The 20,541-nt window shown below is 52.6% G+C and overlaps 8 protein-coding genes across 8 annotated transcripts; 4 read left to right on the top strand and 4 right to left on the bottom strand.

Annotated features, from left to right (window-relative positions):
• Positions 1–14: 14 nt before the first annotated feature.
• PV08_06216 (uncharacterized protein) lies at positions 15–1,139 on the bottom strand (the record flags this gene model as incomplete). The annotated part of the gene is made up of 2 exons (XM_016380554.1): positions 15–612; positions 658–1,139. 2 exons carry the CDS (start codon positions 1,137–1,139, stop codon positions 15–17), a joined length of 1,080 nt encoding a protein of 359 aa, XP_016236381.1.
• A 1,307-nt stretch (positions 1,140–2,446) lies between these two features.
• Positions 2,447–6,312, top strand: PV08_06215 (uncharacterized protein; the record flags this gene model as incomplete). The annotated part of the gene is made up of 2 exons (XM_016380553.1): positions 2,447–6,043; positions 6,097–6,312. 2 exons carry the CDS (start codon positions 2,447–2,449, stop codon positions 6,310–6,312), a joined length of 3,813 nt encoding a protein of 1,270 aa, XP_016236380.1.
• Positions 6,313–6,927: 615 nt separating this feature from the next.
• On the top strand, positions 6,928–7,683 carry PV08_06214 (40S ribosomal protein S12; the record flags this gene model as incomplete). The annotated part of the gene is made up of 3 exons (XM_016380552.1): positions 6,928–6,930; positions 7,126–7,237; positions 7,343–7,683. The coding sequence occupies 3 exons, from the start codon at positions 6,928–6,930 to the stop codon at positions 7,681–7,683; spliced, it is 456 nt and encodes a 151-aa protein (XP_016236379.1).
• Positions 7,684–8,964: 1,281 nt separating this feature from the next.
• PV08_06213 (uncharacterized protein) lies at positions 8,965–9,789 on the top strand (the record flags this gene model as incomplete). Its single annotated transcript, XM_016380551.1, has 1 exon — positions 8,965–9,789. One exon carries the CDS (start codon positions 8,965–8,967, stop codon positions 9,787–9,789), a length of 825 nt encoding a protein of 274 aa, XP_016236378.1.
• A 761-nt stretch (positions 9,790–10,550) lies between these two features.
• Positions 10,551–11,892, bottom strand: PV08_06212 (uncharacterized protein; the record flags this gene model as incomplete). Its single annotated transcript, XM_016380550.1, has 2 exons — positions 10,551–11,395; positions 11,460–11,892. The coding sequence occupies 2 exons, from the start codon at positions 11,890–11,892 to the stop codon at positions 10,551–10,553; spliced, it is 1,278 nt and encodes a 425-aa protein (XP_016236377.1).
• Positions 11,893–13,896: 2,004 nt separating this feature from the next.
• PV08_06211 (uncharacterized protein) lies at positions 13,897–15,555 on the top strand (the record flags this gene model as incomplete). The annotated part of the gene is made up of 1 exon (XM_016380549.1): positions 13,897–15,555. One exon carries the CDS (start codon positions 13,897–13,899, stop codon positions 15,553–15,555), a length of 1,659 nt encoding a protein of 552 aa, XP_016236376.1.
• Positions 15,556–17,092: 1,537 nt separating this feature from the next.
• Positions 17,093–18,262, bottom strand: PV08_06210 (uncharacterized protein; the record flags this gene model as incomplete). The annotated part of the gene is made up of 2 exons (XM_016380548.1): positions 17,093–17,405; positions 17,535–18,262. 2 exons carry the CDS (start codon positions 18,260–18,262, stop codon positions 17,093–17,095), a joined length of 1,041 nt encoding a protein of 346 aa, XP_016236375.1.
• Positions 18,263–18,628: 366 nt separating this feature from the next.
• On the bottom strand, positions 18,629–20,221 carry PV08_06209 (uncharacterized protein; the record flags this gene model as incomplete). The annotated part of the gene is made up of 1 exon (XM_016380547.1): positions 18,629–20,221. One exon carries the CDS (start codon positions 20,219–20,221, stop codon positions 18,629–18,631), a length of 1,593 nt encoding a protein of 530 aa, XP_016236374.1.
• Positions 20,222–20,541: the final 320 nt, after the last annotated feature.

Here is a 20,541-nt window from a genome sequence, read left to right as displayed (position 1 = left end):
CTCTCTCTCTCTCTCTACCATACAGCTGGGATCATCCGCCAACGAGCCTCGACTTCCCTCCTCCGTTCGGGAAACTTGGCCATCATCCACCGCCTGGTCCCATCCGCCGTGACGCCCAGGTTGACCGTGACGAACAGCAAGGCGGCAATCAGCGACCAGTTGGTGCCCCCGCGCTCGTCCCGAGCCTGCAGGAGGGCCAGGGAGAGATAGATGCCGCATTCGGCAGTGTAGTGAGGCGCGACGATGGTCCGGAAGATGCCGGTGTCTGGGAGTGTGTATTTTTTCAGGCTCGCCAGGTGGCGGTGGTATTTGTTTTGCTTGTACGAAGTGTAGAGAAAGACGGAGGTGCAGACGAATGTTTTGGGCGTCGTGAGGAAGGATAAGAAACCTCGTGGGATTTGTACTGCTGGTGGTGGTGGTGACGGTGGAGGCTGAAGAAGCCGCTGCTGCTGGTGTTTTGCTACACCCTCGACGAAAATTCCAAGGTTGGTGAAAAAGTAGAATGCCAGGCCGATGGCGTAGTGACCTATCCACATTTGAGAAGTGGCTGGTCTCGAGGTCGTGTTTGTGGTCGTTTTGTCCTTGTCCTCGTCCTTTTTCTTGTTCTTGTTCCTGTTTTTGTTCGTGTTTGTATTTGTGTCCTTGTTCGTAACGTACATACATTCCAGCAGTCGACGACTTCCCTGGATGAGCATCAAGATTGAACAGAACAGATATGACGGTGCTGACGTTGTCATGTCCTCCATGTTCTCAATGTTCGCGTTCATGTTCATGGTCCGGGAGCTCAGAGCATGCTGCGGATCGTTTGATCGTAAGGATGCTGCTATTATCGTCGTCGTCGACAGTACCACCGATAAAATATAGAAGTGAATGAACCATGAATGCGGCACTTTCCAGCTCATGACGTGGTCGAGAACTTGAGAAGGTAACAAGGACAAAGACGACAGTCTGGATCTGGACCCTGTTGTGCCATTGCCGTGTATCCCTGCTTCCTGTACCTGTCCGTGTCCTCCTCCAGAGTCTCGCGCTCCGTAGGATAAGAATCGATTTTTGAGTCCAGGGATCAGACGCACAACGAGGATGACAGCGATGCTGAAGAGGTAGAATGCTCTTGTGCACCACACAATTTGGTCGAGCATTGTGTTGTTTGCAATAAAAAAATTCGAACCTTCATAGTCTGTATTCTTTATCCTGTACGGATTCGATGGTTCACAATGTACACAGTAGGTACGAATGATGGAGTACGTAGCAAGTTGGCTCATAGAAAGAAAAAGGAAAACGTGGTTTGGAAGGCTCAGGCTCAGGCTCAGGCTCGCTAGGCGAAAGAGTTTGGGCGGGAAAAAGTGCAAAAGGTACCTAGGTACTCCCGTATCCGTACACACTGTATGGAGTATGATACAATCTACTGTACCTTTTCTGAGAAGACAATGCAATACAGAGCATCTCACACAGTCACATTGCAATGGAGAGCCGACGAGTGGCACACCAGAATAAAGGAAAAGACAACCTTGTACGGAGTATGAGAAGACTTTCCAAACAACGATCTCACGTGGGTTCACCAATTTTAAGAAGAAACAAGAAAATGCAAAAGAACACACCAACACCAAGGAGAGAACAGAGAAGGGGAAAGAATCTGTACAGGCCAGAAATTACTGCCCTGGAATGAATGGAGAACTAATGAGATTGACTTTGGCGCCCAAGTTTGGAATTGAGATTGATGGCTGATCAGAGCAGGGGCCGCTCTGGGTTTGTACTGTACTGTAGGTGCCTCTTTTTAGAGACCTGGGTCAGGATGGGGTGGAGGAGGACATTGCGGTCAATACAGCAAGTCCAAGCTTGCTTTTATTAGTTGAGCTCGTATTGCGTATCCCTACAGCGGATCAGGGATCAGTGGGAGAGACACAGAAAGACAAACAGGCGAAGGGCCAGGGAAAACGAGCATGTTATTGGCAACGGAGTAATTAACGTACTCACTACCAGCCCCGGAGTGCAACCTTAGGCACCTCTAGGCTGCTCTAGGAGGCACTGACTGGGATGATCTGAAAACGCCCCCTCGAGTCATGACTTTCTCCCCAGCCCGGACAGACGTGATCACGTGAGACCGCCCAATCTGGCCTTGCTGGTCTTCGCTGTCTTTGTCGGTGATGCAGAGTCTCAATTCTACACAGTCCAACTCATCTTCATCAAAAGCCCACCAACCCACTCACAGGCGCATCCTTAGAACCCGCTCTATCATCTTCATCATATTCCACCTGTTAGCCGACTCCATCATCCCTCACCGTAGTCCTTCCGGTCTTGACCACGGCGCCCTCTTCACCGCCATCGACCAACGCCAATCGCTTTTCCCAGCCTCCCACCCTCAACTCGTCCACCACGGTGCCCCGTTCCACCCAACACGGCCGACAGTAATGATCAAACGCAAAATGAAGAGAAAGCCGGCACTGCAATGAGCGAGTCGGTCGGTCCAGATGTGGCTAAAGAGGTCTCGCCCGACAAGGCCGTTGACCATTCAACAGCCAATGGAGCCTCGAGCCACTCTGCGTCCACACCCCCAAAGCCGGAAGAATTGATTTCGTCCAAGGCAGAATCTGCTGCTCCTGTACCAACTGTAGATCAAACCATGGCCGATTCGCCAGACGCTGAAGCAGACGGAGATTCCGAGGCGGAGACACTTATTCAGTCACCCGAAAAACAAAGGACTACTGCAGGATCGACCGCAGATAACGCGTCCGTAGCCGGGTCAGTGCGGCATACGGCAGCAAAAGGTGAACAGTCGTCGAACGGAGCAAGTGCCACTGAGGGCGACAGTAAATCAAGGAAGCGCAAGCGGAGCGTTGACGATGCTCGTGACGAACTCGCCTTTTCCGTGTCGAGTCGCCAAAGCTCACCGTTATCATCGCTCTTGCATCCGCATTCAGAAGCAGATAATGATTCAGACGTATCAAGCCATATTGCATCGACGAGGATAAAGCCATCCCGGAAGAAGCGCGAGAAGAGGTCGGCCGATCCCGACGATGCCGAAGAGAAACCAGTCGAAAACCAAATTCGCAGACGTCGCCCGAGCGACATACTCCCCAAACAACGCACAAAGAATAATTCCAGCGGTGTAGATCCTGGCTCTTCCGAGCGGCGCGAAACGAGGTCTGCTACTTATCCCCGCCACTCTTCACAAGAGCGCTCACCTTCACCACCACCGCCGCCGCACCGTAAGGAACACAGGCGTGGCGTATCCACCCAATTCACTCTTGGCGATGTAGAAAGGAAGAAGCGCGGGCGTCCTCCCGCGATCCAAACGAAGAGGAGCGGTTCTGCGGATCATAGGAGACGTTCCGTGTCATCGGACGAGTCGGATTCGCCGCGACGCGTCCGGCCTGCTTTGCACAAATTCATATCAACAGACCACGAGAACATGTCGCCTGCCAAAACAGCTGGGCCGATGGTTCGCAAATTGAAGGATCGGAATGGTAGGACTCATCTTGCCAGAGCGGCGAACAACAACGATCTGGAAGTGGCAAAGCAGAAATTGGCCGAGAGACCGGAAGATTTGAACGAAGCGGACAATGCTGGAAACACGCCCCTTCAAATCGCCGCGCTCTCGGGATTCACAGAGATTGTCAAGTTTTTGTTGGAGAACGGCTGTGAGGTTGACACGCTGAACATTGATAGGGATACACCACTGATCGATGCTATCGAGAATGGGCATGTAGACGTTGTCAGGTTGCTTCTGGAGTATGGTGCGAATCCTCGACGCGGTAACGCTAAGGGCGAAGAGCCGTACGAGCTTGTCGATAAGAACGACGAGAACTATGACGAGATCCGAGCACTGATCGCAAAGGCAAAAGATAAACCGGTCCGACGAGTATCTAACGAACACACAGAGGTCTCACGCGACGGACACTCTTCTCGAGCGGCTTCAGCCGCCAGTCCACGGGATTCACCTCCGATCAATGGCCCTAGAAGTCCACCAACATATTCATCCTCGAGACGGCGAAAGACTGGTCGTAGTGAATCGACAAGGAACGATCTACTTTGGCAAGCAAATACCCAGGAGAATTTGACTCGTCTCGCTGGCAAGGGCGATGTTCAAGGAGTGGGAAATATTCTCAATATACTGCAGAAAGCCGAAACCGAATCACTCATAGCTGCCGCAAAAGCTGGGCATGAAGAAGTGTTGCAATATCTGTTGGCCATTGGAGATGCAGAACCCGATCCCGACCCAGTGAAGGGCCTCAAGCTCGGGCACAACACCCCTATGCTTGCGGCCATCGGACGAGGCCATCCTGAAGTGGTGAAACTTCTAGTGGAGTTAGACGGTTTCGATCCTACAAGAAAGCTTCTTAAGGGGAAGACATACCACGAGATTGCGGCCGAACGCAAGGGTGAACAATGGCAGAAGGAGTACGACATCTTAAAAGATGCATACGACAAGGCCGTGGGTGGGAAATTGAGAAAGACCACGTCCCCTCGTGCGACGAGAGATAACGAAAAACATCGTTCCCGTCTTGCGCGACGTTCACATTCCCCTCCTGCTAACAAACAGCGGACGTCTTCGAGCCCAACCTTGACTCACAAGCTGAACCCGAACAAATCCCCTCAATCTTCGAGTAAAGATGGGGACCGAGACCGAACCTCTACTGATGTGCTTGAACGACGTAAGAATGCAGCGTTGAGGAAAGAACGCAGCGATGTTGCGGTTTCTTCTGATCAAGACCAAACTGTGTCTGGCCCCAGCAAAGGCCACATGAAGCGCAGAAGTCAGAGCGATGCACAATCGGCTTTCCTCGACGTTGAAGGTACCCACCGACGGAGACGACTGGTCACAGGGAAGGAACACCGCCGGCGCAAGAGTGCCATCACAGAACATTCTTCAGACGACGACGGATCTACAATCCCTGGAAAGACCGAAACTCAACCGACAGCCTTGAAAAGAACTCGAGAGAGTCTCACTCCCGACCAAGATCGTGCTCAAGGTGAGAGTGCTGGTAGCATTGTCAAGAAACGCAGAACAGTGGTGGACAGCAGTCCCGAGGCATCAAGACCCGATTGTCTTACCCAGTCATCTCGCGACGTCCAGCCCAGCATCGAGGACAAGCGGTCTACGCCACGTGAAGGACGGAGGCATGACCATCTTAGCCCTAAATCTCTGGGTACAGAGAAGAACCAGAAGAGCGCGGGCGAGGTGTTAGAGCAGGAGTACGCGCCGATTGCGCCCCCAGCACGTCCAAGTCCTCACGGAAATGATATAAAGATGGAAGAAGTCGATGTCAAACCGACTGTAGCCGAGCTCCAAGCACAACGCGAAGAAGAGGCAAGGAAAGCCGAAGAAGCGAGAAAAGCGGAAGAGGCAAGACACGCAGAAGAGGCCCGAAAGGCAGCAGAGGCAAAGAGGTTGGAAGAGGAAAGAATTGCAGCTGAAAAGGCCGAGGAGGAACGTAGGGTGGCAGAAGAGAACGAGCGTCGTAGACGAGCAGAAGAAGAGGCGGCAGTGGCGCAACGGAAATTGGAAGAAGAAGCAGCACAAAAGAAACGAGAAGAGGAGGAACGGCAAGAGCGTATTAAGCGCGAGCTTGAAGAGCGACAACGACGACAAGAGGAGTACATTCGACAGCAACGCCTGGAGTACGAAAGACGCCGTAGAGAGGCGTTACCCATTGTCCTCAGCATGACAGCCTTGATGATCGACAACAATGACCCTGTCGTGAGGAGTGACGCCTGGCTACGCAAATTCCTACCGCTTTTTACTGTCAAAACCTCTCAGCTGACATCCGAGTCCGTTCCAGTGACCACGGATGATCTTTGGGTGCCGAATTTCCAAGTGGCCGGGCTACTGGCAACGAAAGACCTAAATCTTCGCAACTACACTTCTCTCGAGAAGAGGCCAGTCACACAGAACCAGCGACTTTGCTTGTGGAAAGTATCACGGAACATGCTATCGTTTGAATATGACGCCACTGCGTACAATACCACCATTCAACAAGCGAAGGAGAAGGAAGAAGAGGAGAGACCCAAGTTCTTGAACATGGAGGAACTCTTCTGGGTCAAGGTACGTGGTGTCTCATCGCGATCTGGTGCCTTGGATACTGACTCTTTATACAGTACTCTGATTTCGAAGATCAACTCTTTCGGCATCCTCATTTGGCGGCTCTCCTGCCGCTGAAAAAGCAAGCCATTTCTGTGAGAATCCCTCATGGACAGTTACCGGCAACACCAGGACCTTTTGCGAATGGAATATCCCCCTTCCAAGCCAAACTTACCAACGGCATTACCTCCCATTTACCACCATCACCTTACGGAAATGGATACGCTCGCTAACACACTCGACACTGTCGAATTTCTGTCACCGACACTATCACGACTCTTGATGAGGAGAATTACCATGGCGCATATTGTGATGACAACAATCTCCAATATTATGGGGGTTGAGTATGGCTTTTCTTTGTCTCGATAGTACTGTGGTATATACAGTCGGTCAATACACGAGGTCATGAGATTGTAGAATGGGCTAGATTCCCCTCTACGGATAAATAAACGAATGTGGATAATAACAGCACAACAATTTTTACTCTGTGATTTGTGTCTCGCCAGTCGTACAAGAAGTGTAGTCCTAGACTTATCGAATCTCAAGTGCATGTTTCGACTCGAAAGCGGTTGCCGACAAGGACAACAGAGTCCTCACAGTCAGACTTGTTCTGGAATGGGGGCGGTGTGCAGACTCCGGTCTAGCAGGGTGTCATTTCAACGGTCTTGGCACATCAAATGACGGTCTTGGCATTGTGCGCGAATTCGAAAATCGCACTTGCATTAGCCGGACAGACTTGAACCCTTTGATGTACCTCTTAATTCATTCTCTCAAATCAGTGACTCTTTGAGGATCATCCGACATTGTTGATATCCCATACTTGAACAAGCAAGTACCGAATCGCCAAAATGGTACGTTCCTGACAAACGATTCCTGATTCCACAACGCCCGCCGATCTGTCATATCCTGTCGTCGACTGCGCCTTGAACCAAGGGTTACATTCTTTCGATTCGATTGAGACAGATTGGACTTGTGGAAGATGAGAGAGAGAGAAATGAAAAAAGAAGAAGCTCTTTGCTAACATGACTGTCTTGTCAAATTTCTAGTCGGACGGAGAAGAGCCCACTTCCCCCGTTGTCGCTGCTGCCGATGAAGTCGAAGTCTCTGGCGATGCCGCTGCGTCTTCTGGATCCATGTCTGTCCTTGATGCCCTGAAAGGTGCGTTTATGTTCATTCCTCTTTGGCTTTTAAGACAACGTGATTTGATTGGATGGTGGAAAGTGAGAGAGAAGAAAAATACTGACAATAGGGAAAATTAAACAGGTGTCCTCCGAATCGCCCTCATCCACGATGGTCTCGCCCGGGGTCTGCGCGAAGCCTCCAAGGCTCTCGACCGTCGCCAAGCACACATGTGCGTCCTGAACGAGGCATGCGAGGAGGAAGCTTACAAGAAGCTCGTCATTGCTCTGTGCTCCGAACACAAGATCCCCTTGATCAAGGTCCCTGACGGAAAGATGTTGGGCGAATGGGCCGGTCTCTGTGTCCTGGACCGCGAGGGTAACGCCAGAAAGGTGGTCAACTGCTCGTGCGTCGTTGTCCGTGACTGGGGTGAGGAAAGCCAAGAGCGCAACGTCCTCTTGAACTACTTCCAGACCGAGCAGTAGAGTTGTTGAAAAGGGGAGGAGGTTATGTTGACTATTCTGGCGTGTCGTGGCATGGCATTCGAAACCAGCAAGACGTGTCTTTCTTGTCTGTTTCCATGCCCATGGGATTGAAGACAATGCCCGTGTTTCTCTTCTTTCAGGGGATTTTCTCTATTTTTCAACACACTCGCGACACATACAAACCATCCATTGCGCATTACACATTATGGACACGGTATGGGGTGAGGACCAGAGACAGAAAGGAAAAAAGAAATTGAATCGGAAAGAAAGAAAGGGAACATTGGGGTATTGTCTGCTATGAACGAGCGGCCTGAATTCAGAGTTTATGGACCATTATCTCCTTCGACCTTGTGCCTTTTCGACAACGTTCAAAAATCAATGAAACAAAACGGCGGAAGAAGACTGTTGCCCCATTTTTCCCTTTTGACAGACTCAAAAACTGACAACTTTTGCATGTGAATGGGTTATGCTATTACATCGAATATGCCAGGGCAGAGGAAAAAAAAACCAAAGGGGGTTGTGGGCGTACATACCCCAAAAATGTGATGTCATTCAATCAACCATGCTTTAATTTTTTTGGTATCTCGTTGTGATTTCAAATCCCCATGGTCTTTCATCTCGTGTTGTGGTGGTCGCAGTGATTTATGTCTGTATGGATGTAGGTGTTGGGTTTGCCCGATGCCCGATGACATGCATTTTGACGCTAACCTGGGGAAACTGCGCTAACCGAACTTCGTATTCAGAATACGGCAACCTTGCAAGCGTCTCGTCGTCGGTTCAATCAGTTCGTCCGCTTCGTCTGTTCGACTATTACTCCCTCGGGACTTTCCACGCACGGGACGAGACGAGTAAATCAACGGCGTCAAACGGTTACCTGACGCTTTTCAAAGCTGAGTAATGGGGTTCGTTGAGACCAACAGAGATACGGAAAGTGTTCATATCCTATCCATCCCTCCATCTATTTAAACCTCGTGTGATTTCTCCTCTCTGCAGAGTCTGTGACCTTTTGTTTTGATTCAAGCGAAAAAAAGCATCACTTGGTTGGGCTTGTTTACCTTCGTACAGGAGCCTCGAAGACTTCTCAATTGTCGGACGACCAATACTCAAAACACAGGCAAACAAGCAAGCAATCGAGAAAGCATCCAACTGTCCGTCCGTCCGTCCGTCGTCCGTAGACAACTGGGCCCCCTTTTGACGCAATTAAGCCTGGCTAGGAACCTCTACGATCACAACTCTCGATCTTCACAACCACACATCCTCAATCCTTGACGGGTTTGCACAATGGCGACCACGACAAAGTTCCTCAACAAACTTCAGGACAAGCGCGTCCTCATCATCGGGGGTTCAAGCGGGATCGGCTACGGCGTGGCCGAAGGGTGTCTCGAGTTCGGCGCTGAGGTTGTCATCGCATCGCGCTCGCGGTCCAAGGTCGAGAGCGCGGTCAGCAGCCTCCGGGCGACGTACCCTCAGCACGCGGCCAAGGTCCGGGGGCACGCGATCACGCTGGACGCCTCCCCGGGGGTCGACGTCGAACGGGACCTCGTGGCGTTGTTCGAGTTCGCGACGGAAGGTGGCACGCACCCGCTCGACCACGTCGTCGAGACGGCGGGCGACCTGTCGCTCATGGGCAAGGTGACCCTGGCCACGGCCACACCCGAGACGCTGGCCAAGCTGGCGAGCGTGAGGCAGTTCGGCGTCGGCATGCTCGCCAAGGTCGCGGCGCGGTACGTCGCCAAGTCGGCGCACAGCAGCTTCACCATGACCTCGGGCGTGTTGATCCAGCGGCCGCGCAGGGGCATGGCCTTCACCGCCGCCGTGGGCGCGGCCAAGGAGGGCCTCACCAGGGGACTGGCTGTCGACATGGCCCCCGTCAGGGTCAACACCGTCAGCCCCGGCGCCGTCGAGACGGACCTCCTGTTCGCCCAGGTGGCCCCCGACGCCGGCGAGGAGGCGAAGGATCAAGTGAGAAAGACGTACGCCGCCATGACCCTCGTGGGGAGAACCGCCCTGCCCGGCGATCTCGCCGAGACCTATCTGGCCCTCATGAGAAGTGGCTTCCAGACCGGCACCCTGGTTCAGGTCGAGGGTGGGTACCTGTTGATGTAGTTACTTGAGTAGTTGTGAGGGCGGACGTGGGACACAGATAGTAGTATATATACATTTACATATGATATGAGATTTTGGGATTTGGACTTCGGGGCTCAGGAAACTTGGACTCCCACAATTGTGCTTTGACACTTGAATCACGCATTTTGTCTGCTCGGGGTCGTAAGGTGAACAGGAAGCTCTACACAAGGGACGAGGATGGGTAATTGGGAAACCTGAAGGCACATGAGGTATAGGACACGTAACTAGTTAGAAGCCCCAAGGTCAGCTCACCAGTGACGTGGACTCCCTAGGTTAACACACGTTAGACGTCTCATACTCACACCGTTCGAAATATCTGAGTTTGGCGGTTACATTTCAAACCTCAGGGTTGGCTATCTTGAGACCTTGCATTCGTCACAAAAGGGACAGTGTTCATGAGAATGTAGAAAAAAAAAGCTCATGTATGCCACCCTTCGGGAGGCAGGAATATCTACTGGTGGGTGGTACTTGGGGGACCACCCGTGAGCTATCGATCGTTGAGCACGAACCCTCCTCCAGTCCTATACGTGGTACTGTAGGACTCGATGGTTGAGTCGATGAGTGGACGATTCCATCCGACAAACATACAACCAGAAAGGAGACAGTAAAAAAAAAAACCAAGCTTTCGCCGTCGTTTAAGACTATCATCTCTCAGATCCTCCCAAGATCCTCCGACCCTCCGTGCCCAACGAGATTCTCTAGACAGCAGGCCGCTTCACGCTCAGAGGAACCCTCGTCGTCTAAACCACGCCCATACTCTCGGTACCTTCGTCTCCCCTCCGGACCCCAGCGGTACCCTCTTCCTGCATCTTTCTGATCTTCCTCTTTGCAGACCCGAAACCGTCAATGCCTCGTTCTTGGTTTTCACCGAGCCAGGCCTTCTGGGCCTCTCCCATGACCCCTTTACCAAAGTAATAGACAAAATGACCAGCCATGATGAGCGTGAAAGCGATAGGGTACATCCAGTGCACATGCAGGTGGAACACTCGAAGGCCGATAATGACACCCCAGAAATTGCCCGTCAAGAGCGAAATGTTCTGGAAGGCGGCGCTGGCAAAACGGTACAAGACGGGCACCAAGGAGTAAAAGATGGTGAGAATGAGCGTGTATCCGACAAGGTAGCCAGCGACATCGCCATTCCAAGTCGCAGTGCGGAAGGCATGTCGGTCGAAAATGCCGGCTTGGGCGCCGTTGATGATCATGCCCCAGAATGCGAGTTGGCCAATGACCTCATACAATGGTCGACCAGAGACGAACCACTCCTCGTAGACGTTCGAAAAGCCGTAGAAGGTGGCGCCCAGAAGAGCAAACAAGTCCCCCTTCAATTGGTTGCCAGAAGAAACGTCCCCGCCGTTGGAGCCAGTGATGTGATCGGAAGCGAGCAGCAGGCCCATGCCACCAATGCACACGAAAATACCGAGGACTTGGGCCCAGTGGTAGCGCACCTTGAGCAAGACGAAGGAAAGGATGACGACAACGACAATGGCCCAAAAATTTATGAGCTGGGCAGACAGAATGGTGGTATATCGATAAGCGAGGACGGTAAAATAGTTGCCTTCGACATCGAAAAAGGACAGGATAATGTCTAGCAAGAGTGTCAGTGTTCGGGATCCAACAATCACTCCACCCCCAAAACCACCGCAACTTACACTTCCATCCGTCATGGATGACGAGGTTCAACCACTTTCTGAAGCCGTATTTGTACAGGGTATAGCTGGTGTAGATGATATTAAGCAATACGTAGTTGAAGAGTGTCTGGAACGCAGGGATGCTGGTTCCCTCCATGGCCAGGAGGGTGGTCAAGGTGTTTGTCCCCGTAATGCAGATCGCCAGTATCTGGCCGAGGATCAAGATGAACCAAAAATCTCTTGTCTTGAAGAATGCCAACTTTTGACGCCATGTTTTCTTTTTCGCCGCTTCGTCATCGCCAGGACGTTCGGGGCTCGGCTCGACGAAATGAGGCTCGCCATGTTTCATGGGAGACTGGGAATCAGAAGCACTTGCAGTGGTGCCATAGCCATCGCGGCCGAAGTCGAGGCTGGTGGCTCGCACCGCAGTGTCGATGTCCTTGCTCTCGCTCATGATGACGTCGGTCACGCAGGACGATATCGCGGGCGTGGATCGGGGAGGGCTGGAATTGGAGCTTTATGAAGATTAGCAAGCGCAAAACTCCTGAAGTCGCTCGCTGTGTTGTACGTTTAACGACAACGGTAAAGATGAGGAGGAAAGAAGAGAAGAAGAGGGAAACTGGAAAAGACCGCAGGTTGCATTTTTACTGTTGGACACATGGTGAGTGGGCGAATCGAGGCCCAAAAAAGTGCGATGGTGGGGGAAGCGGGAGTTGGGATGCTGCGGTTGCAAGCGCCGAAGCAGATTTTTCGGTATGTCTATTCGCTCAGCTTATCGATATCGCATCCCGCATCCCACGCACGTCGCGCAGACAGATCTCGACTCTCACTCAGATCTGCGCTGGGTGGGCTCGATCAGGGTCATGCTGGTCACTGGTGCGAGGAGGGGTGCTCACAACTCGAGGAGAAGCGTGAGATGGATTGTTCTGGAGGTGCCGACATGATGGGGTGATACACGAGTCAGAACGGCCAGCAGACGTTGGAGATCGTGGCACGATATTTCTCGAACACCAACTGCACGGACGCCGGGAGGGATGAAGATCCCGGCGGCGGATGCTGACAACCTCGCGTCAAGTGTCACCAATAACACGATTCTTTTGGCCACAGGCGGCGCAGTACGGGTTTCGAGTTGATCAAGGAGGCGGATGAGAGTACGAGTTCTGTATGAGCAGGACGAAGTAGTTGACTAGCGGAGTCGAGACTGGGGGTGAAAAACGAGGACCACGAGAGACATGTAGCACGGACCATTTGGCCGAGGATTTGTTGAGGCCGCTGGTGTTCGTGCTATAGGTCCAGTACGTGCAGTACATTGTCGGTGGCGGAAGTCTTCGATCCTGCGCCAACACAACACGGTGCCTCCCGTCAGCCACGGTGCAGAACTATACACAATAGGACAGAGTATCGAGTATGACTGACAGCACTCCGATTCCCTCAGACACCTATCGGGCCTCGTTCTCGCATGCGGCGTGTTCCTTGCTTTCCGGGCTCCGGGACTATTGCATCTTCAGGCGACTAGAACGCCCGGTGTTGCTTCGACCCGGAATCTTGTCTGTGCCACGTTCGTTCGGCACAATCTCATGGCTTTGGGCCTTGGCTGGTTCCCGCGTCTCTTGGCTGGTGCATCTCGGGCTTGACGTTCCTCTTGGTTGACAGGCGGCTCATGCGGCTCCTTCGGGCCCCCTGGCTCCTTGGGGCGGTGTTTCTTGGGACCGACGAGACTGATGGGATTTTTGGTGACCACTGACCACCACCGACCTGACGTTCAGCCACCAAAGTTTTTCGGTTGCGCCCGTCCAGGCTCAGGGGCCTCGCGAGCCAGTCCGGGTTGCACCTTTGGCGAGCCAAGGCCAACGAGGCGCTTCAGCTCCCGCTAGACAGGGATCGGTGGATCTAATAATGCAGGAGCAAAGGGAAAATGGCAAAAAAAGGGCCACCAGCCTCAATCGCTCTCCGGAGCCTCTGGTGGAAATGGAAGAAGCGAGCAAATCAATCTCTCGTAGAAAGGATGAGGTGATTTATCGTCGATATTGCTCACTTCGCTCCATTCATTCCCATCCCATCGGACACCCTGTTCTGTTGTATGTACTCCGTACTCCGTCCTAGACTCCCACTCGACAATCCCTCCCTTCAGGCTTGGCCCCCGCCGTCTCCCCTTCCAAGTATCGTCCCGTCTCTAACTGCTACTGTACAGTCTGACAGTCTGTACTGAATACGACGGTTCGCAGCCGTCTGTCCTTTTGCATCTTGGCTTGATCAGAAGAAAGAAGGACCCCATTATCAGATTGGACTGGTTTCAGGGCGCGGGCGCGCCTTGCTCTCCCCTCCCTCTCTCACACCTCTTCCTCACACGACCTGAACCAGTTCTGGACGTTTCTTTGTAGATTAACTTTCCATGTGGCAGTGGTGAAGTCTTCTCCGACAAAACTTTGTCTCCTTTGTACATAGGACTCAAGTCGCCATGGGGGCGGAAGATTCACGGACGCTTCAAGAACCACTGCTGGAAAAGGCCCTTTACGAGGACGACGACCACCACCACCACCACGGCCACCAGCAAGTCTCTTTACCCGGCACAGCGTCGCGAATTCTTTCCAAGGCAGCCATGCTTCTCAAACCGCATCACGCCTACCGGCTCGGCAAACGCTTCGCGTACTGCTTCGTCCCTCAGCTCCTGCGATCGCGGATATGGGGAGAGGAAGCGCCCAAACCCAAGCAGTTCTCGACCAGTTACCTGAACGGCCTCCGAGGCATCACCTCCCTCAAAGTCTTCACCTTCCACTGGCTCATGGCCTTCACGGGTGCCGGGTTCATGCCCTGGGGTTGTGACGAGCGCCACAAGTACATCCTCGAATTGCCCATCATCCGATACTTTTACGCCGGCTTCACTGCCCACGTCTTCTTCGGGATAGCAGGCTATCTCACCACCTTACGACTGTTTCAACTAATCGACCGGCACGACCAAGCGTCCAATTCCAAAGTCCTGCTCAATGTCTCGGGCGCTCTCTTTCGCCGCGCCTTCAGACTCTACCTCCCGACCTTTATCATCACGCTGATCACCGCCCACTACATCTACTTTGGCTTCTACGAAGCGAACCGTCCGTTCCTGCTCGACCACGGCAAGCTCTTCCCGGGAGACTGGAACGAGCCCAAACCAATACGCTTCGACTCGTACTGGGGCCAAATGCACTTTTGGGGCCGTGAGATGTTCGACCTCTCCAACATCTTCACCTATGGCGCCGTGTATCCGTGGCACGACCAACACCTGTGGTCGATCCTCGCCGAGCTCAAGGGGTCCCTGTTCTTGTACATGATCTTGATCGCCACCGCGCAGTGCAGAGTCTACGTCCGTTTCGCCGTCATGTGCGCCATGACATACCTGTACTTCCTCTGGAATCATTGGGAAATTTGGGTGTACATTCTCGGAGCGATCGTGGCGCAGATCGATCTCCTCTTGACCGAGCGCGACGAGAAGAACAAACAGGTCCTGCCGACTCCGGACCGTCTGCCACCATCGCCTCCTCGCTCGCCGGCGCCAGAGATGGAAAAGCGCGAAGATAGAGGCGGCACATTGCAGCAGTACAGACAAACCTACCTGCCGTCCTCGAGACGTTCGTGGCTGCGCTTCTTCGGATTCTTTGTCGCCTTTTACTTCCTGTCGTATCCCATCCACGGCTCTCGAGACTATGCTCCCGGATACATGTGGCTGAACAAGCTGATTCCAGAATGGATGGATCGAAAAGACAAGTTTTACGCCAACATCGGCACCGCGATTCTCCTGTTGCTGCTCGCCCGCTCGGACCCACAGACGTCCAAATGGCGACGGATCCTCAACAGCAGCCGCGCGCAGTACTTTGGCAAGATCAGCTTCGGCCTGTACCTGACCCACGGACCGGTGTTGCACGCTTTCGGTTACATGATCCCTCAGAGAATCTGGTGGATGATGGGCACCCAGGGTGTCGACACGACTGACGCAGTCTGGGCCGCCGTGCTCTTTGTCGGCTGGGCCATCAACCTCACTTGTTGTCTCTGGGTGGCTGACGTCTGGACTCGCGAAGTCGAAAGCCGATGTGTAAAGGCGGTGAAGAAGTTGGAGGATTTCTGCTTCGTCAAGACCAAATAAAATAATTGCAACAAGGAAGAATTTTCAGACTTCAGACTTGAGAGAATTGTTGTTTCTCTTGAATAAAAAGACACCAGAAGAGAATTTCCCTATTTGTCTGTCAGATGTTGTTCTCTTAGCGATGGGGGTTTTTGGGCTCGGCGTCCCTCTTTTTTTTTAAACTATCATAATGAATGGCATGGTCTGGCGTGTTATGGGGTGGAAAGGAAATGGGGAATGGCATTAGATCTTTGCCTCGAGCTTTGCATAGAACAGCACAGCGCAGCGCAGCACAGCACAGTACAGCACAGCACAGCATAGCCTATGCGTGTTTTCCATGGCATCTTGATTGTTTTGTTTTTCTTTTCTTTTTGATAACCCATTCAAGAACGGGAGTCAACATAGAATCAAGAATTGGATGTGTCCTGGGGCCTTTTCTTTTTTTGAACTGAGGAGGTGAGATGAAGAGGTCAAGAGTTGAAGGAGTCCTTCGAAGGCCATCGTCATTCATCACGATCCTTGATGTCCCTCTCTCTATTCCCCCTTCCCCCCTCTCTCTCTCTTCTTGTTTCGCTTTGGAGCGTCGATCGAACAAAGAAAAGATTGCAATCATAAGAACCAGAGACTAGAGACAAGAGACAAGAGACAGAACCACAATACAGATAGATACAAGCTTGATTCGGAAAAGAAACCCGGAAACGGACAAAAAACAAAGACAGAAACAAACCGATACACACCGTTCGAAACCACGGCGCACCTTGAAACTTTCAACAGTAGAGCAAGGGACGTCACGACATCTTTTGATCCGTAGCTGCAGCCCGGCAGGCCGTCCGAGACTCGTACAAGATACATACTTGGGGGCCTCCTGTGTAGTCAGACGTCGACGACACCTGAAAGAAAAGCGTCGAGATTGGGGGGGTTTTTTTTGATCGACAGGGACGGAAGGAACCTTTTTTGTGGAGCGAGCAGGCAAAGTATGTACAGTAGGTATCGTAGGTAGGTAGGTAGGTAGGTAGGAGTATCGTAGCGGTAGACGTAACACGGGGTGGGCGGGAGCTGTCTGTTATGTATGTGTCATACGCACCAAAGCAAGGGGGCGTCGACGACATTGTCCGTGTAGATTGCGTGATTTGAATCTTTTGAATACGAGGTTCGAATCACTCACTACCCAGGCACATTTATCGAAACAACGCTAACAAATAAACACACACACACACACACACACACACACACACACACACACGGTCCAATTCAAAGAAAACCAAAAATACAACCGGGACGGTGCAGCGACGGCGAAGCCGAACCCGAGGTAGGTTGGGTTAGTCCGAGTATGACCACCTACTAAAAGTAAACAGGTGCGCTTTGAACAGCTAACTGAGGTATCTGAGATCCATCTGCCTACTACCAGTAGAATGACTGGTTAGGTGGTTCCTGTAGATACAGGTACATAGGTAGATAGGTAGGGAAAGGTACTTGGTTCCACGTACTGTCGAGGTAGGCTCTGCTCTTAGCTCTCCAACACAACCCTACCTACCAGAGGGGAAGCAAAGGAGCTCATTCACCCCCTCTCAAAAGCAATTATGTCCTCGACCGTCTCCTTGATCGACTGTCTCGCAGACTTCCACTGCTTTCCAAACACCTTCTCGGCCTTGGTCGCGTCCGACTTGATCAGGTTCGGATGGAGCCCGGGCCCCTCTTCGTCAGGAGGTTTGACGACACGGTGCTGCAGTTGCGGAAAGTCTCCGCGTACGATCTTCGCGGCCGTGTTGCTCGACATGACTTCTCCCGTGTGGTGGAAGACGTAGCGCTCATTCCCCGGCACGTCGGGCGAGAGGGCCTTGACGTGGACTTTGGCAACATCTTCGACGTCCCTGTAGAGGCGAAACATGTCAGACCAGGATAATTGATCATCACTTACAGGCTGTCAAGGCGCGGGGGGAAACAACAACACAACACAACACAACAAAGACTTTTTTCGTCTCCGAGAACGATATACTCACATGAAATAAGGATACAAGAACCCAGGCTTCTCCACGTCAAACAATTCACTGTAAATGCCTGCCTGACCGCCCAATCTGCTCTTGGAAGGCTTGAATCCTTCTTGGAGCGCTTTGCCCGTGACCGACGGCGCAAGCAAGAAGACCAGATCGAACTTTCGCGCACCAGGCTTTGCACGCATAAATTCCCACGCGCCCCTCTCGGCGTGCACTTTGGAGAATTGATATGCCGTGCTGGGACTCTGGCCTGCCTCTTCCAACGTGATGTCGTTCCAGGTGTCGGACGACATGGTCCCGCCAGAGAATAGCTTGTCGACACGGCACACCGACACCATGCTGCCTGTCACGACGACTCTCTTGACACGCGACGACGGCAGGTCGGCGGCTGAGAGGACGTTCTGCACCATGTCCCGGCTCGGTTTGACCATGTGGTCCATCATCAGCGCCGGGTCAAAGGCCAGGGGCGTCGCCACGTGGATGATGAAGTCGACCTTGCTTGCCGCTTCGTCGAATGAGCCCGCCACAGCCATGTCGGGGATCTCGATGAACGAAAGACGGCCGGACGAGACTTGGGGTGCGTACTTTGTGCGCAGGAATGCTTCGGAACGCGCACGTGATCGCAATACCGTGATGACATTGTAGTTGGTGTTGTTCAGCAGTTCGGAAAGGACCGACGCGCCAACAGTGCCAGTTGCTCCTGTGAGGAGGACCGTCTGGGGTGTAGATGCCATCTTGGCAATGTGCTCCCTATTCCTCACTAGTGGTGATCAAATACAATCATTCATAAGTTGTGGCGACAGGTGTAGAAAAGGCGTATGGTATAACCTTGCAGAGTGGTTTGCGAGAGAACCCATTCATCAATAGTCGTTTCATAAATCCATCGTTAGAGGATTCTGCAGAGACCGTGGGTGGTTATGGTGTCCTGTGGTGTGGTGGAAGTATACGGGGGTCTTTGGGGATGTTGGGGAAGAAATGTGGGGAGACGGATACCCACGGGCCCCCGACATGACTGCAAGTGCTAGCCTCTAGGTAGGTACTTTGTACCCGGACTCTCCTCGAGCTGTACAAGTGGCGGCTCTTTTGTTTTTCTCTTCTTGTCATACAATCAGTCCAAAAGTTGCACTCACACGCTTCGCTCTCTTTATCTTCTTCTTCCCATTTGGTAAAGTGACAACGTACTCGTTCAAGCCTGGGAGACGACCGAGTTCGGCCTGCTTCTTCGCCGCCATCTTCTCAGCTGCCTTCTCAGCCGCTGTCGGCGGTCGCGTTGGAAGAGATAGCCCACGACGCCGTGCGCGTTCGACTGCCTTGTAGAACCCCAGATCATCCTGTATTGAATAAAGCTGTTCTGAGGATAGCGACGAGATCAGAGAAACGTCGTAAGCTGGAGCAGACGCTGGCGCGGACTTGTCATAGCTGAAAGAAGATATCTCGTCACGAATGCGCTCACAGGTCCAGCACAAGCACTCTGAAGGGAGACGCGTAGATCCATTACTTAGCGAGTCGGTGCTGCATCGAGGTGAAGGTGGTGTCTTTGAATCCGTACAAGACAACATCGACGACAGCGACGATGACGAAGACGACGAAGAAGAAGTAATCCCCTTGCGAAACAGTTGGTACTGCAGAGGATAGAGCCTGTGGGTTCTCCAGATCAAGTCGACACCAAAAGGGATCGGCACGTCGTCGTAAGCAATCGAAGAAGAGGAGAGCTGGAGTTCTAGATATTCGACGCTGGCTCGTTCCAGAGAACCCTTCAATGCGGGAGAGCGGATCCATAAGAGATCGTGGGCCATGTCCATGAATTTCTCCTGTTGCTTGACGTGGTCGAAGAGGTCGATCTTGACGGGTAACTCGGGACATTCGACGTATGCCGGGGGACTTTCAATGTATGTGAAAATGTCCGCGGATTGAGTCGACAAGGTCGAGAAGAGGTTCTCTGCGGCGCGTGGGAGCGTGAAGGTCATGGTGTTCAAGTCTAGCACGTCGCGTATGGCGGGCCATGGGAAGCAGATGTCTCCCACCTTTGATGATGAAGAAGAAGGTGCTCGAGTGGAAGACATGGCTGTCTGATAACTCTCGGAGTCGAGCATGAAGGCGTACCAGACGAGAAGCACGTCCAAGGGAGGCAGGTAGTCCTTGGTCAACTGTACCGCAGACTTGTCTCCGGCGTGGTGAGTAAAGGCCGTGGCATGATATAGGACTCTGTCGACGTTCATCCACCAGGCCGTGAAGCGGGTGATGGCAAGTCGGAGTAGTAAATCCCATCGTTCGGATTCCGGTAGTCGGGTAGGCGAGGCAGCAGTAGCATCTTCATCGTCATGGTGGTGCCCTGTTGCTGCTGCGCCTGCATCAACGGGTGGCTTCTCAGAATATGCTGCGAGCTGTTCCACCTCGACGTCCAGTTTACTCGCGGTAAGCCTCAACTTCCGGAAGCATTCAAGTAGGGCCAGGTGCAGTGCGGCATGGCCTATGTCCGGGTAGACGAGGCTCGCCTCCATTAACCCAAGCGAGGGGTCACTAGGTACGAAGACATTTCTGAAGATTGTTGGGTTGGGAATGACTGTCGTGCCTTTGTCCCGATTACCTGATGCAGAGGTCGTGGAGTAAGATGACGGAAGTCGCCATTCATGTGGATCTACGTTTGCCCGAGATCCAGAGAGTCGCCCTCGAACATTGTTGATGATTGACATCAAGCAGTCTTGTGGTTCTTGTGATATGGTGTGTATAGGATGAGGGTGTGTTTGTGGGTGTTTGCCTGGGCCTTGGTAAGATGGCTGTGAAGACGCAAGAGATGACACAGATAGAGACAACAGATCTCCAGCTGTAGGGGATCTGTTTAGTAACCTGTACTTTGTTAAAAGGGCTTGATCTCTCGACAACCGTTACGATTGTTGCCCAGGGATCTGCCCTCCCCCTGGGCATGCACACGCGGCAGTCGTTGAAAATAGTATAGGGCTCTTAGGCGGTTGGCTCTAGGCAGTGCTGGGCGCTGTTCTGGGCATCTTGGCAG

This window comes from Exophiala spinifera (assembly GCF_000836115.1).
Source record: "Exophiala spinifera strain CBS 89968 unplaced genomic scaffold supercont1.4, whole genome shotgun sequence".
NCBI lineage: Eukaryota > Fungi > Ascomycota > Eurotiomycetes > Chaetothyriales > Herpotrichiellaceae > Exophiala > Exophiala spinifera.
Note: the sequence above shows the minus strand (reverse complement) of the source record. Positions and strands in the feature narration are given on the sequence as shown.